This window comes from Lemur catta, chromosome 11 (assembly GCF_020740605.2).
Source record: "Lemur catta isolate mLemCat1 chromosome 11, mLemCat1.pri, whole genome shotgun sequence".
NCBI classification, from domain to species: domain Eukaryota; kingdom Metazoa; phylum Chordata; class Mammalia; order Primates; family Lemuridae; genus Lemur; species Lemur catta.
Window position 1 is genome coordinate 18,170,190 of NC_059138.1, and position 14,424 is coordinate 18,184,613.

The 14,424-nt window shown below is 56.3% G+C and overlaps 1 protein-coding gene across 1 annotated transcript in view; it reads left to right on the plus strand.

Moving 5' to 3' along the window:
- Window positions 1-14,424, plus strand: part of PLXNA4 (plexin A4) — a 345,855-nt gene that overhangs the window by 262,345 nt on the left and 69,086 nt on the right. The window contains exons 9-11 of the mRNA XM_045564696.1: window positions 6,122-6,322; window positions 13,215-13,311; window positions 13,742-13,932. Coding sequence (XP_045420652.1) covers window positions 6,122-6,322; window positions 13,215-13,311; window positions 13,742-13,932 — 489 coding nt within the window. The remainder of the gene's footprint in view (window positions 1-6,121; window positions 6,323-13,214; window positions 13,312-13,741; window positions 13,933-14,424) is intronic.

The window sequence follows — 14,424 nt, forward strand, 5'->3', positions numbered from 1 at the left end:
GCTGTAAATTCACAGGCCTTGCACCCCCTTCCCCAGGCAGCACCCGCCCCAAAGGCAGCCTTTTCTCTCTCAGCTATGCCACATTCTTTATGTCCTTGTTCAATTATTTAAATATGCAATGAAACCTCTGTATAAAGCAGTCACTGACATCCTAGACATGCTAGATAGAAAGGCATCTTTCTCACTCCCATACTTCGGCGTTGTGTTCCTGCTCTCTGCAATTAGCAGTGCGATCTTTATTTTGTGTGCATGTAAGTGGAGACCAAACGTGTGCTGAACGGTTGACCTGGAGTGTGCTGGAGCCACTTCCTGAGTGACGAGCCACCGCCATTGCCAATCCAGACCCCCAGTCCATCCTCACAGCTGCAGAATGCAGCCACAGGCAAAACAGCCTCCAGGGGAGCCCAGTTTTTATGATACGCATTTGTCTCCAAATAATCTTGTTAAATACAGGTGTTTCCATCCTCCAAGAGCTGGCCCCTTCTAATGAGAGTTCAGAGAAACAGCCTCCTTGAAAAGAACAGGGAAGTACGTATTGGAGGAGCTTTGCATGGAGGCTAGATAATCATTCGTGGAGAAAAGTCAACAAGATGATTGGGCGAAAATATTGTGCTCATCTTTATTGTGGGGACGGAGTGAGGTCTCTGACGTCCTTAGTTCCTCCATCTGGAACATGTACACGTGATCACGTACACGTGTGGTGCTATTGAACAATATAGCACAAGGGAAAATACATGTAAGGTGACGGAGGTGGTGGGATGTGCCCTGGACTGAATCCCTGTACTGAGTTACCCGTGTTAACTAGAACCATAATCCCGTGCTGCCTCCCAGAGCTATGCCCAAATGGATGTCCACACCAGGTTGCAATGTACCCATCATTAAAATATTAAAATATGTCCCTACCGGCAGGTAAATAGCCACCTCCAGGAGGCCCACCTTCCCCACAAAACCCCCCCTCCCCTAACCCCTCAGTTGGTTGGTATTTTAAATACCACCTTTCGGGCTACTTGGACAGGTATTGTTATTCCTATTTGACAGATGGGAAAACTGAGCTTCAAAAAGATTATATAATGGTGTATCCCAGGTTATCTCTTGGGTTGATAATGGAACTGGGACTAAAAGAAAACAAACTGTTCTTCTCTATACTTCACACTTACGACACCACGTGTGTGGGCTTTTCCACATGGAGCGATTTCCAATTCATTGCAGACACCACCTGGGTAGCTTACAGTGCAATTCAATTCTGATGCTTTCTCTCCATGGAGTTAGTTAGCATCGGATCCCACAAGTTAAAGGGCTCAGACCCCCAAGGCTGCCCCCCACTTCAGACACTAATCTCCACTCTGGGATTGTCATTTGCACTTCTGACTAACCGGCTATAAATTTACTCACATCTACTGGTTTATTACAAAGAAGGCAGATGAACAGGGAGAGAAAGGGGTGCACGGGACCAGGTTTGGCGGAGGGGCACAGAGCTCCCATGCCCTCTCCAGGCAGGACGCCAACCTGGGAGCTCTCAACCCCCTTCATTTAGGGTTTTTATGGAGGTTCATTTGAGTGATTAAATCATTGGCCATTGGTGATTTAACTCAATCTCCAGCCCCTCTCCCTTCCCCAGAGGAGGGTGGGTGCTGAAGTGCTGGCAGCATGCCCTCCTCCACATCAGCCTGAACTCTGGGGTAGTTGGAATGGGCTTATTATGAAAAACAAAAGATGCTCCTCTCACCTCAATCACTCAGAAAATTCCATGGGTTTTAGAAGCATTGTGCCAGCAGCCAGGGACAAAGACCAAATGTATATTTCTTAAGGCACACCATCCTAGGGACCATAAAAGTCATCTAGTCTAAACCAGCCGCATCATTTCATGGGTGCAGAGACCCAGAGGGTTCGAGGTGCTTGCCCAAGTCCACGTGGTTGGCTGGCGTATCTGTCTCCAAGCATACAGCTTGGGGATGGGCACACAGCTTCAGGACGTGTGAACTAAAATAAAACCTTAAGCCCTCCAGCTGACAGAATGGATCCCCTCTTGGCCAAGGGGATCCCAGAAATACCCTAAAGCTGAGATGCTGACCACGATGCCCCCTTCCCTTCTTGGAGATTCCCTTGTAACTCCTTAACAGGCCTAGGGCTACACAGGGCAGGGCTTGAACCACACTGCAGTTTACTTAACAGATCACTTGAGTCTGGGTGTGTGTCCAGTGTTGCCTCTGATTAGCAGACTTCCTGATCTTAACTTAAAACATTCCAAGCCTTTAAACAAAGCCTCATTTCTTTAACCAATTATACATCAAAGAATCTTTAAACCCACTTATAACCCGTAATGCACCCTTTTGAGATGTCCTGCCTTTTTGGGCCAAACCAGTGTATGCCTTCCATGTATTGATTTATGACTTTACATGTAATTCCTTCTCCCTAAAATGTGTAAAACCGAACTGTAACCCAACCACGGTGAATCCACTTACTCAAGGCTTCTCGGGCATGGCTTCGGGCCATGGTCCTCATACTTGGAATAAACCTCTTTAAATTATTTTACAGAGTTTGAGTTCTTTCCCGTTGGCAGATGTCACCTCCCAGAAGAGGAGGCTGCCGTTACAGGAGCAGTGGCCGGAACTGGGACGTCTCTTCCCTTCCTGTGCCCCCCGTGTTCGGGGCACGTGGAGCTGTTGAGGTTAGGCAGGCTTGATGCAGGATGTGGAAGAGGCTGGACAGTGGGAAAGCGGGAACTGCTGGGTGTTTATGGAAAAGCTCACGAAAGGACTGAGGGAGATGGGTCCTTTGCAAATCGCGTGGGAAAAGGGACAGACGAGGGCGATGCAGTCTGGGCTGGGGGAAAGATGAGGGAAAACGTCTGTTGAACGCGCGCTCACTCTGTGCCAACACTTCACATGTGATAGTTCATGGAATCACCCAAAATGGACATTCGCGGGGAGTTTTTAATTCCCGTGCATGGTTAAGCCAAGCAATGGTACGAGCGTGTTTTAAGACTCTGAAGCGAGCAGGACGCCAGACTTGCCCTCGGTCACACGGCGCCCCAGCCGGGCTCTGTGGTCCAGAGGTCTGGGTGCCCTGGACTGTGGACAGAACTCGGGGTCCAGGCGGGAATGAGTGTGGGAGTGTCTCTGAAGTGTCCCACCACTGTCTGATCTGTGGGCAATTTTTGCATCTGGAATCTCAGCAAGGAGCAGGTCAGAATCCTGGCGGCTGGAGCGAGGAAAGGGCAGGGTGGTGGAATGATCTCTCCATGCCTTGTTGCCTGGGGAAAAATTGCCATTTTACATTTCAATTAGGAGGGACTCTGGGGTCAGTCAACAGCCACTAGAGGAAAATGTGCCCAGCCCAGCCCTGGGCCTCTCCAATTATTATTAATGAACTTACTCTCGGTGCTGCCAACCTTTTTATATGCAAACTAGGCCTTTGTGGGGCCACCGGTAATCAGGACTCATTAGAGAGCTCGGCACAAGCCTCAGTGAGAATCGTGCAGGGGACAGAGAGGCTTTCGCTTCTGCCCATGTCCTGGACGGAGCAGTCCAGCCCTCAGGCAGGGTCCCAGCCCAGCAACCGAGTCCCACTGGACTCAGGAGACCCTTGCCGACCCACCAACCTGTCCGGAGGCATCCTGCCCACATGGGACCTCATCCCTCTCGTTCAGACAGGAAGCGTGGCCACCCAGGTAGCTGGCATCTGGGTTCTTTAGCTCATCTGCTGATACTGAGCCATTGTTTTCCTCTCCCTGCCTCAGTTTCTCCTTTGCAAAGTAGATGGAGTCCCTCAGGTTGGTCAGAGGACCCTGGGAAACCTGGCACCCTCGGCACACCATCGGTTGGCAGCGACGTGTTGATGTGGGAGCAGGAGGCGAAAGGCGCCGTGCTGCCTGGCTGTCAGGCCCAGTGCGACCACAGGCCTGGGGCCTTGCTGGGATGTGTCCGGAGGGCAGGGCAGGCTTGTTCCTGCTTCTGAGGAGGGAAAGGCGCCTGGGCTCAAGCAGAGGCAGGCGGAGTCAGGGCTCTTCCAGGATCTGCTCTCCTCCACCTCCAACTCCCAGCTTCATCCCTTTCCCAAAGTCACTCTCTCATCTGTGGGTCCCACATTCCCATCTTGCCATAGCAGGGGTGTGAGGTCACAGCTGAGGCTGGGGCACAGGTGGTGCTGCTGAGACTCTCCCTGTGTGACTATCTAAGGTCTCCAGAGACCCACACACCTGAGAGCCTCAGGGCCACGTGCATGGTCAAGGCCCAGCCCCTCCCTCCTCCTGCCTCCCTGCTGCTCCTCGTTGTTTGTTAAATTATGGTAAACTAAGACTCTGTACTCCTCAAACACCTCCCATCCGCCCTCCCCTCAGACAACACCACTCTGCTTCCTGTCTCTGAATTTGGCTACCCTAGGGACCCCCTGAGAGTGGAATCCCACTGTGTTTCCTTCCTTGTGACGGGCTCGTTTCACTTAGCATGGTCCCCAGGTTCATCCACGTTGTAGCGAGCATCAGAGTGGCCTTCCTCTTTAAAGCTGGGTAATATTCCACTGCGTACAGAGACCAGAGCTGGGTAATCACTGCATGCAGAGACTGCATTTTGTTTATCCATTGACAGATCCAGGGACACTTTTGGCTACTGTGGTCAATGCTGCTGTGGACGTGGGTATACCGACATCTGTCTGAGTCTCTGCCTCAGTTCTTTTGGGCGTATACCCAGGAGTGGAATTGCTGGGTCACTGCCCCCTTCTAGCTGCCCTCCAAGGACACAGGTGTGAGCACCTGCAGCAGGCAGGTGGAGGGACTGCTTTGATGGGCCCAAGGCCCCACCGCTGGCCCATCTGCGGGCCACTCCTCTGGCTCCCTCTCTTTCTCCCCTGGCCCTTTCCCACTTCCATCCCCCCTGCCTCGCTCTCCCTCCTCTGCTCCTGTTGGGTGATCAGAGGAGACGACCACCCCAAAGCATGGAATCATGACTGATGAAGATGGACAGGGCCTTGGAGCCCACCCAATCTCTAGATAAGGAAGTTGAGTCTCAGATGGGGAGGCGATGTGCTCAGAGTTTCATAGCACGTCAGAAGCTCAGCCAGCTTTAGAGCTAGCTTGGGTCTTCTCTCTTCAGGCCTCAGCCTTGTGCTGGCCCAGCTTTCAATGACAGGGGGAGCTACTGGATTCATGTTTGCTTTGGGATTGGGGAGGGACAGCTGCCAGTGGCCTGGTTGCCTGGGACCCCTCCCCTCGGCCATTCCCCCCTGGCTTCCTTTCTGCCTTACTCTGCTGGGGACGAGAGCTGGGGCAGGGGGAGAGCAGCCCCTGCAGTCACTGGCAGAGCATCCCCCCCTACTTTCCTCTGGCCCCGTTCCCCCCCCCCCAGCCCTCCCTGGACAGAGCAGATGGCCCCCGGAGAAAGGCCGGTGATTCACTGTCTCCATCCCCAAAGGCCATCTGGGCCCCTGACGCTCCAGGGCTACGCACACCATTGCTGGCGTCCAGAGGAGCTCAGCGTGTGTCTGATGTGAGAGACATTTCTCTGGGTCAGAACATCCCCAGAGCTCAATCAGAAGCTTCAGGATTTAAACTGTCTCTAGGACCCATTCCAGAGCATTCCCAAATGCCAGACTCAGCCCACATATGGAAGTGCCTCCATACCCCCTCGCCCCTGCCCCGCTGTGGTCCAGACTAGCATTCCTGAGGCAGAGCAAGGCCCCGGGCTTTGCCTCACCATGGAGCTCCTTGGAGGCCTGTGTGTCCCAACTCTTGGCAGCCTGGAACTTGGCAGGCAAAGCGGCATCAGCCCACAGTGGGACAGGACACCAGCCGGCAGGGCCAGTCTGCTGGGTAGCAGAGGGCCAAAGGAGACCAGCAGTGTCAGGCCATGGCGTGCACAGGAAAGGCATGAAAAGGGAAGCTGAAGAGGGCAGGGATGGCCCTGCAAGGAGTGGCCTCAAGACGGGACACCAGGACTTGGGACTTCTCAGTCCCATTCCTTCCCACCAGGGCTGGGGGGCGGGGCGGGCCGTGAGAGCCTGGCGGCCTCCTGTGGGTGTGTCTGAGGAGAGTGGCACTGGGGGAACATCTGGGTTATGTCTGCAGGGCCCTTCTTGCCCCTTTGGCTTCCGGGCTGCCCAACCTGAGCCTGCCCTCTGTCCCCAGGACTGCCCCCAGCTGCTGCGAGTGGACAAGATCCTGGTGCCCGTGGAGGTGATCAAGCCCATCACTCTGAAGGCCAAGAACCTCCCCCAGCCCCAGTCCGGGCAGCGCGGCTACGAGTGCGTCCTGAACATCCAGGGCAGCGAGGAGAGGGTGCCGGCGCTGCGCTTCAACAGCTCCAGCGTGCAGTGCCAGAACACCTCTGTGAGTGGCCGCCCCACCCCGTCACTGTCACTGTCCTCGCCTAGCAGCCGGTCAACCTCACTCTGCAGGGGCTTCCCCCAACTCCACTGGCGCCACCGCGCCCCTTAGCACCTCCACGCCAGGGTCTGAGCCACCAAGTGTCTGGCTCCACATGTAGCCATGGTGGACGGGGGTCCTCTGCCCAAGACAGGGTGAAAGGGACTCCTGGACCAGCCGGGGGGCTGCCAAGCCCTGCTATGGGCAGATGTTGGGCTCCAGGAACATTCGTGTCCATCCTCGTTCCTGAGAGAAGCTCTGGAAGCCCCAGGTCCTGCCTTCCCCCCAGGGCTGACCTGAGTAGCCCATTTGGGCCCACAAGGCCCCACTGCCTTCACCCCTACATGGAGGCTGCTTCCCAGCCGAGCAGGCTTCCGAGACAGACCCAGCACCTGCCAAAGGGAACTGTCAGATGGGAGGGGGCTGACCGGAGCGTCAGCACAACCCGCCTAGTTCAGAGATCCACGTTCAGCCCCAGCTCGGCCCCCCAGGCTGCCGACGGCTGTTCCCTACGGGAGCCCTACCTGCCATCACTTTCCTGCCACCTCCTTCCTCTCTGGCCTTGTTGCCTTTCCAGCCACCACTCTAGTCTCTCTCATTTTCTCTCTCGGCTCCTTTCTTTGTACCCAGAGGCTCAGAGACAAATATTAGACTTATGGACTTATAATATTTTCAAGCTTTAAGAAACTTTAAAGATCTTCTTCATTGTACAAAAGGGAAAACAGAGGCCCAGAAGCAGGGGCAGATCTAGGTGTGTGGGGCTGGACTTACGCAGTTGGGGACCTTCTTTAAGACTGAAATATAGTAAGTACCAGATTAGAGACTCAGGCAGGCCTTAGAAGGGGCCATGGATGCAAATGCAGGCCCCAAAGCTGGAGCACCATTTGCTTTGGGGAGACGAGGCCCAAATGCATCAGAAGGTGAGGAACTTGCCCAGGGTCACACAGCTAGTGAGTGGCAGGGCTGGCCTGGACTTAGAGTCCCTTCAGGTGTCACACTGCTTCCCGTTCATCCTTCTGCTTGCTGCTGGGAACTTATATCCAATGCCTGTATTTGGGGTTGTGACATGGGACCAGGAGAGTCCCAGACAAAGGACTTTATGGAACAGCCCATTCTTCCTGCAGGAAGCAGTCTAGGGCATAAACAGAGGTCAGAGAGGCCCATGCACTTCCCCAAGGTCACTCAGCATTCCAGGCACTGAACTGGTCACTGATCTTACCACCTCTGAAAACCCATGTGTCCCCACGGCTTCCCAAGTGCACGTCCCCCTCCTCCCCTGGCAGCAGGCTATTGTTTAGGTTTCTGCAGCACTCCAGATTAAATCTGCAAGCAAAGGGACGTTAAACACCTTCTACTGCCTCATAAATCCTGAGGCCAAGCAGACCAGCTCCAAGGGTTTGGCTCAAGTATTAATAATTCTCCCTAAAACCACCTCCCTACGGAAAGAGACCCACATTTGGGCCCCACATTTGACTCTGCAGAAGGCCCGTAGGGATCTCAAACCATGAGGAAAACAGCCTTGTTTCCTTGGAGAAGCCGACCTAGGATGCAGGAGGCAGCGGGAGGGAGGACAGAGCCTGTGGCCTCAGATGATGACCGTGCTCTCAGTTCCCTGAGAGGGGGATGCAAATGTCCCCAGACTTAGGCCGACCCAATTAAATAGACGAAGGTACCTGAGGTAACAGCGTCAGTTGGTCCTATAAACCCCTTGGTCAGAACTCCCTCTGTACCCTGGGGACTAACTTCAGCTTCCAGGAAGCTCCTTGGGACCGTGTGCCATTTTAATTACCGCCAGAATTGGAAGCAGATTGTGTTGAAATGTCCTCAGCATTTCCTAGGCCAAGAGCTGCCTGAGTGAGTCTTTAGCTGTCACAGGGAACTCCCCGAGTGTGGGAGCGAAATCAGAGCCTCCTGGGAACACGGGCACAGACAGGATCTCAGTGGTCCCAGGCAGGTGACAGCCGTCTGTTCCTCTGTGGTGTCCCCACAAGGTGCCTGGTGCTGGAGCCCCGGTTGGCACTTGTGGGAAGAAGAAGGGGACCATGGGCTCCAGTGTGGGCATCTGTTGCATTTTTGGGATTCGAGAAATCAGCAGGTCACACAGCTCCTCCTGTGGGAATTTTGTATCTGGAAGCCTGATGCCCCAGGGCGCAATGGTCAGTTCTGCTTCCGGCCCCTGGTGACATTGGGGCTGGAGGCCTGGAGCCCGAGGCCTCACCACCAAGGACAGGGCCTGACTCCGGGAGGAGGCCCCTCTGCCTACCAGGACCCACTGGCATCACACGGTTTGGGAGGGCTTGGCTCTGACTTTTCCCAGAAGCCTCTCCTTTCATGAGGGGCAGTGGGGTCCCAGTTTAAACACTGCTCTGGGCGAGGATGTGGCTTGTCACTAAGTGACTTCCTTAAAAAAATCTCTGGGCATTATCAGGGCAAGCCTCCCCCTACCACAGTTATAGGAAACAAGATACCATCAGGCAGAAATACACCTGAGAGAATATCGACTTGATCCTGTTACAGATGGCGTCTCCAAGGCCCAGAGAGGGCAAGTGACCATCCCCAGGTCACACAGCAAGTAAGGTACAAATTTGGAACAAAACCCACTTTCACAGCCCGCCCCTAATCACAGATGGGGCGGTGAACAGCAGCAGAGAACTTACCCCAGCGCTGGCATCATGGCTGGGAGCAAGGTCTGCTCAGCCCCAGGGAGGGCTGTGGGAGGAGATCGATTCACGTCCTAAATCCATGAGCAGTGGGGAATGGTGGGAGCGGAGGGGTCTAACAGAGAAACCCCTGGGTTTGTGACGGCAGAAAGAGGACGACAAGGAGGCCTCAGAGGACAGCAGAGACAGAGGGGCAGACGCAGGAAGCTCAGTGTGGGTGAGATGCTGGGCTGCGTGGGCAGTGGAGGGACCCCCAGCCCTGCTGTGTGGCCCAGGCCCTGGCAGCAGCCTTTAGGGGCAGTGGGAGGAGGGCAGGGCGGCCCACAGGCAGCGGCTGAGGGGGAGCAACTGTGGGCCCCCATGGCCTGCTTTAGACCAGGGCTCCAGGAAAATGTCAAGTGCTGCTGCTAATAATAGTCCCGCCGCCACCTCTCAGGCTCCGCAGCCACGAGAGCGAGTGGGCTGCAAAGGGCATCTGGCTGGCTGGAGTGCCCGTCCCGAGGGCCCGGGGCCTCCACGGACCCGCACTGGCCTCTCCTTTTCTCTTGGCACTTTAATCTACCACGTGCAACACAGCAGTGCGGAGAGCGATGGGAAGAGAGCTCGTCCCCTCCCTACTTTCCTGGAGCACAGCTGGGACGGGGTCTGTTGAGCCCTCTGGAGTCCCAGAGATGGACACGGTGCGCGTGCCAACTTCCTGCGTCACGTTGTGTTGTTCTAATTTAATTGCCCGAATGGTGGTATTTTCCAGCAAAATATCTCAGAGCTCAGGACAAGGGAATGATTAGAGGAAAGAATGTCTCAATTACATAGAGGTCTCCTCTCTGCTTTAGAAGGAGTAGATGCTGGGGGCTCACACTTTCCCAAGGTAATGGGGAAAGTCCATTAGCCTGGCCATGGTTGCCAGACCCTGATTGAGACACTTAACCTCCTGGCCTCTGGGAGCCTGTAACTTGTCCTCCCTCAGCGCTGAGCCCTGTGCAGATTAACTGCCCCTGACTACAGAGAGCTACATAAATGCTAAGTGGGGCAGGGCTTGGGGGGGCGGAGCCAGTGGTCCCGGCTCCCCAGCTGTCTGAGGAGGCAGAGAGCCCCCCCTCCCCAGGAACAACAGAGACTTCTCTAGAGACCTGGGGGAAGGGGGCACCTGGGGTTAATGATTCTATAATATTTCATAGTTGTGATCCCAGGATTGGGAGAAAGAAAGAGAAAGCAATGGCCAGCACATTTGATCCTTGAAATCTTTTTTTTATTTTCAATTTCCTCCAAAAGGCAAATACGTGCGTGCACACACATGCACATCAGAACACATAAGCGATCTCATATGCACACATCCCCACGTGTATCCAGTGTCTGGCACATAAACACAGGGTGCGCGGCTGCTGTTATTATTGCACGCAAGCAACACAGGGAGTGCAAATGTAGTTTTGCATAGCATCTCCAACTGTATACACATAGATTGAAATACACAACAGTGTTCAAGTGCTTAGACAGGCACCATGCTAAGAGTATTCTATGCCCGATCTCGAATCCTTACAACAATCCTATGTCGCAACCTGTGAATAGGTGTGTACTGTTTCTAATTCCTGTTTTACCAACAGGGAAACTGAGCCTTGTATCATTTGCTCACATTCACATAGCTGGTCACTGGCAGAACGATTTTGTGGCACTGTGTGTGTGTGTGTGTGTGTGTGTGTGTGTGCATTTATGGACACAGATAACATGGAAATGTGCACTAACCTCTTCTCAAGTCAGCATGCATATAAATACCTTTGTGCACTCAGACACTCACACACACACACACACACACACACACACACACACACGTGCAGAATGTTTTGCCTTTTTTTCTGGGAATTTTAGGTCTTTCCTGAGAGAGGGATTGCAGATCTGTTGATCCTCAGCCAGCATACCCCTAGTCACCACCTGCTGGGTCCTGGCCGGACCCAGTCCTGGGAGCAGAGGCCGGATCCAATCCTGACCCAGCCACTGGCAGCTCTGGCCGTCCCCGCGCAGCCTCCAGGGGATCAGATGGTGCCCGGCCAGGATTAGAACAACCAGCCCTGCCCAGAGCACTCTAGCTGGCAGCCCGAACTAGCCCTGACCACCTTTCCCCACTGGGACCTTTGAGGAAGGAGATTGGAAGGCTGGGAAAAGGAGTGTGGCTGGAGGAGGGAACAGGAGGCTTGGAAGTGTGTGCGCTCTCCCTCCCTCCTCCCCCCTCACACCCGGGAGGGCACCCCTCTTCTACCCTCTTCTCCCTCCGCTGGGGCCGTCATCTGCCTTCCTGCTTCTAGCAGATTCTCTAAATTTGGCCAGCACCAGAGTCGCAGGGAAGCCCTTTCCAAAGGCTCCCCATCTCCAAAGGGTCCAAGTCAGCAGGTCTGGGGGCCCAGGAATCTGCATTTTCATAGGTCTCCCTAGGTGATTCTGATGAAGGGGTCCACAGACCACTGAGAAAGGCCAGTGTAGTAGAGTGGAAGAGGTTTCTTAAGGGACAACTTAGGACGACCCAGCCTGACCCAGACGCAGAGACTGCATCTCTGGGTTGTTGCTCCAGAGCTGTACAAAGTCTGTTCAAAGTCTCCCCTGCTGATTCTGAGGGGCCAGGAAGCTTTGCTTTGCTCTGCGACCCCAGCCCCTGTCCCGGGCCCGGGTGGCACGGGTCATAAGACAGAGCCTGAGCGTGAGCAGGGGGTGCAGGGCAGACCACCCCCCTAATGCAGGGCCCTGCCCTGAGCCGTCGCAGGGGAGTGAGTTAAAGCTCTGGACGCCAGAGCAGAGCCTGGAGAAGCCTGGAGGCACAGCCCGCCTCTGTTGTTGTTGGAGGGCAGCAGCGGCACAGCATGTTCACGTGGGAGAACATTCTGCAATTTAGGAATTGAGGGCAATTTCCTGGGCTGAGGATTCTAACATCTCCTTTAAAGTAGGCTACAGACCTATTCCTGCCCAGAGGCAGAGGCGTGGACGCCAGGCTCCTGGGCAGGCGTTCCCACTGTCCTCCCCGTGGTGAAGGTGCTGCAGCCAGCTGGGGGGAGCCAGCTTCGGTGGCCCCAGAATGTTCATCAACGCCCCTCAACTCAGCCCCTCCAGACTTTAATTCTAAGTTAAAAGAGCCCTTGGGCTCTGCAAACCCAACTTCAAACCCAAGCCCCTGGACTGGCCCCTTCCAGCAAATCACCAGCCCCTCCTCTACAGAAACTCTGTCTCAATTCCCTCCCGTACTCCCACCCCCTGTGCTGGGCGGAATCTGGTGGAATAAGGAGAAAATCACCAGGTGGGGACTGAAAATGCTGCCCAGGGTAGACCCTGGCTTCCCTCCAGCCACCCTCTTTCTCTGGGGGACGGGGAAGGGTCTGCTGTCCGAAGGCAGATCAGGGGTGGGCATGCCTGTGGACGGCCCCTCCACCCGGCACCCCCAAGACAGCACCTCCCCTTCTGCCCCCCCTCCACCCCACCTCTTAGCCAGGACCAGGGGTGGCAGAGTCCTGAGGAGGGCCAGGCAGGGGAGCAGGGCGCAAGGGGACCGTATGCAGGTCTAGAGGCAGCGAGGCAGCCCCTGAGGGCAGCAGCCCTGCAGGAATCCAGGCTTCGAGCCAGTGAGTGCCTCCAGCATCCAGCCCCAGACCCCCAGGTCTGTCCTCGGGTCCCCTCAGGCTCTCCCACCTCCCCTCCTCCTTCATGTCTCACTCTCTGCAGCCACCCACTGCCTGGGAATTGATCACCCCTCACTAGGTCTCAGTAGAGCATCCACCTACACTGGACATTTCCTAGATATTAGTTTTCCAATCTAATTGCTCGCCTGGCCTGGCCTAGTGGCCAGGGCTTCCCTGGGCAACCAGGGAGGAAGTGGGCTCCCCCCTGGTTAACGTCCCAGGAAAGCCCACTGGGTGGGAACGGGCCTCCTGCTGCAGCCTCCTGGCTGAGACCCACAGGGGGTGGCCGAGTGGCTGGCTCCATCTGCTCCTTGAGCAGCACCCGCATGGGCTCGGAGGCCTGGCCCCACCCAGCCCCTCCGCTACGTGCTGCCCCACCTGCCCACACAGGTGCGTGTGCGTGCTCGTGTGCACACACGTGCACAGTCTCCACCCGTCCTTAGCCCTGTGAGCTCCTGAGGGCCCCAGGCTGAACTGCTGGGCCCTCCCTGAAAGCTCCGTGACCCGGCTTTCTTCTCCCTCCCGCCCACCTGGCTGCAGTATTCCTACGAAGGCATGGAGATCAACAACCTGCCCGTGGAGCTGACGGTCGTGTGGAACGGGCACTTCAACATCGACAACCCGGCTCAGAACAAAGGTGGGGAAGGGCTGGGCCTGGCGGGGGAGCGGTGGGGGAGGGACCAGCCCTGTGGTCCTGGCAGGTGCATTCCGCCCCCACCTCCCAGTGGCTGTCCCTCTCAGTACTCCTCTCAGCCTCTCCACCATCCACAGTTGTCAGTCACCTCTTGGGCAGGGGCTTCATACAGCTGGTGGCTTCGGGGAGGGGCGTGGCATGAGCAGGACGTGGGGAAGGGCTGCCCAGTGCTGGTAGTGGACACAGGGCCACAGCTGCCCCATGAGGCTCCTCTGCTCGGGCCTGGACTTCCTTTCTGGTTCTGCTTCGCCTCAGAACGACTAAGGGGGCGGAGCTGCCCTGGTGTCCCACCAGCCCAGGCTGGGCCTGTGCCCCTTGTCCCTCCCCTGCCCCTCCTGGCTCCACAGCACCCCTTGCCCTCTGCCCCCTGCAGTTCACCTCTACAAGTGCGGAGCCATGCGCGAGAGCTGCGGGCTGTGCCTCAAGGCGGACCCAGACTTTGCGTGCGGCTGGTGCCAGGGCCCGGGCCAGTGCACCCTGCGCCAGCACTGCCCCGCCCAGGAGAGCCGCTGGCTGGAGCTGTCGGGCGCCAACAGCAAGTGCACGAACCCCCGCATCACGGAGGTAAGCTGGGGTGGGCCTGCAGCCCGACTGGGCACGCTCCCGGCTGCTGCACCGCGCCCTGCTGTGGCATCAGTCACCCCAGTGGTCGCTGGGTGGACTCAGTTGCCCCACCTGGCCGGGCAGCATACTAGTTCCCCTCCTAGCTTTCCCGGAAGCTTAGGCTTGGATCAGAGACCCTTCCCTTGTCAAAGGGGGTCGACTGTCCTGCTGGATGCTGCGCCTGAGCTGTGTCCAGGACTCGGTCCTCGCCAGCCCTTCCCTTTGAGAATTGCGGAGGCAAAACCGTGAAGCTCTGCCAGTGGCAGCCTCACCAAGCATTGGCCAGTGGGAGGCGGCTGCCTGGGGTCCAGGGGGCAGAGCCCAGCCTGGGGAGGTGGAGGAGGTCACCTCAGGACTCTCCCAAAGCAAGCCCTACCGCTGCAAGATGCAGCTAGTTCAGGAGCACCACGGGACACAGGCTGTGGAGCAAAGGCCCAGTGAGGGGCATGGGGA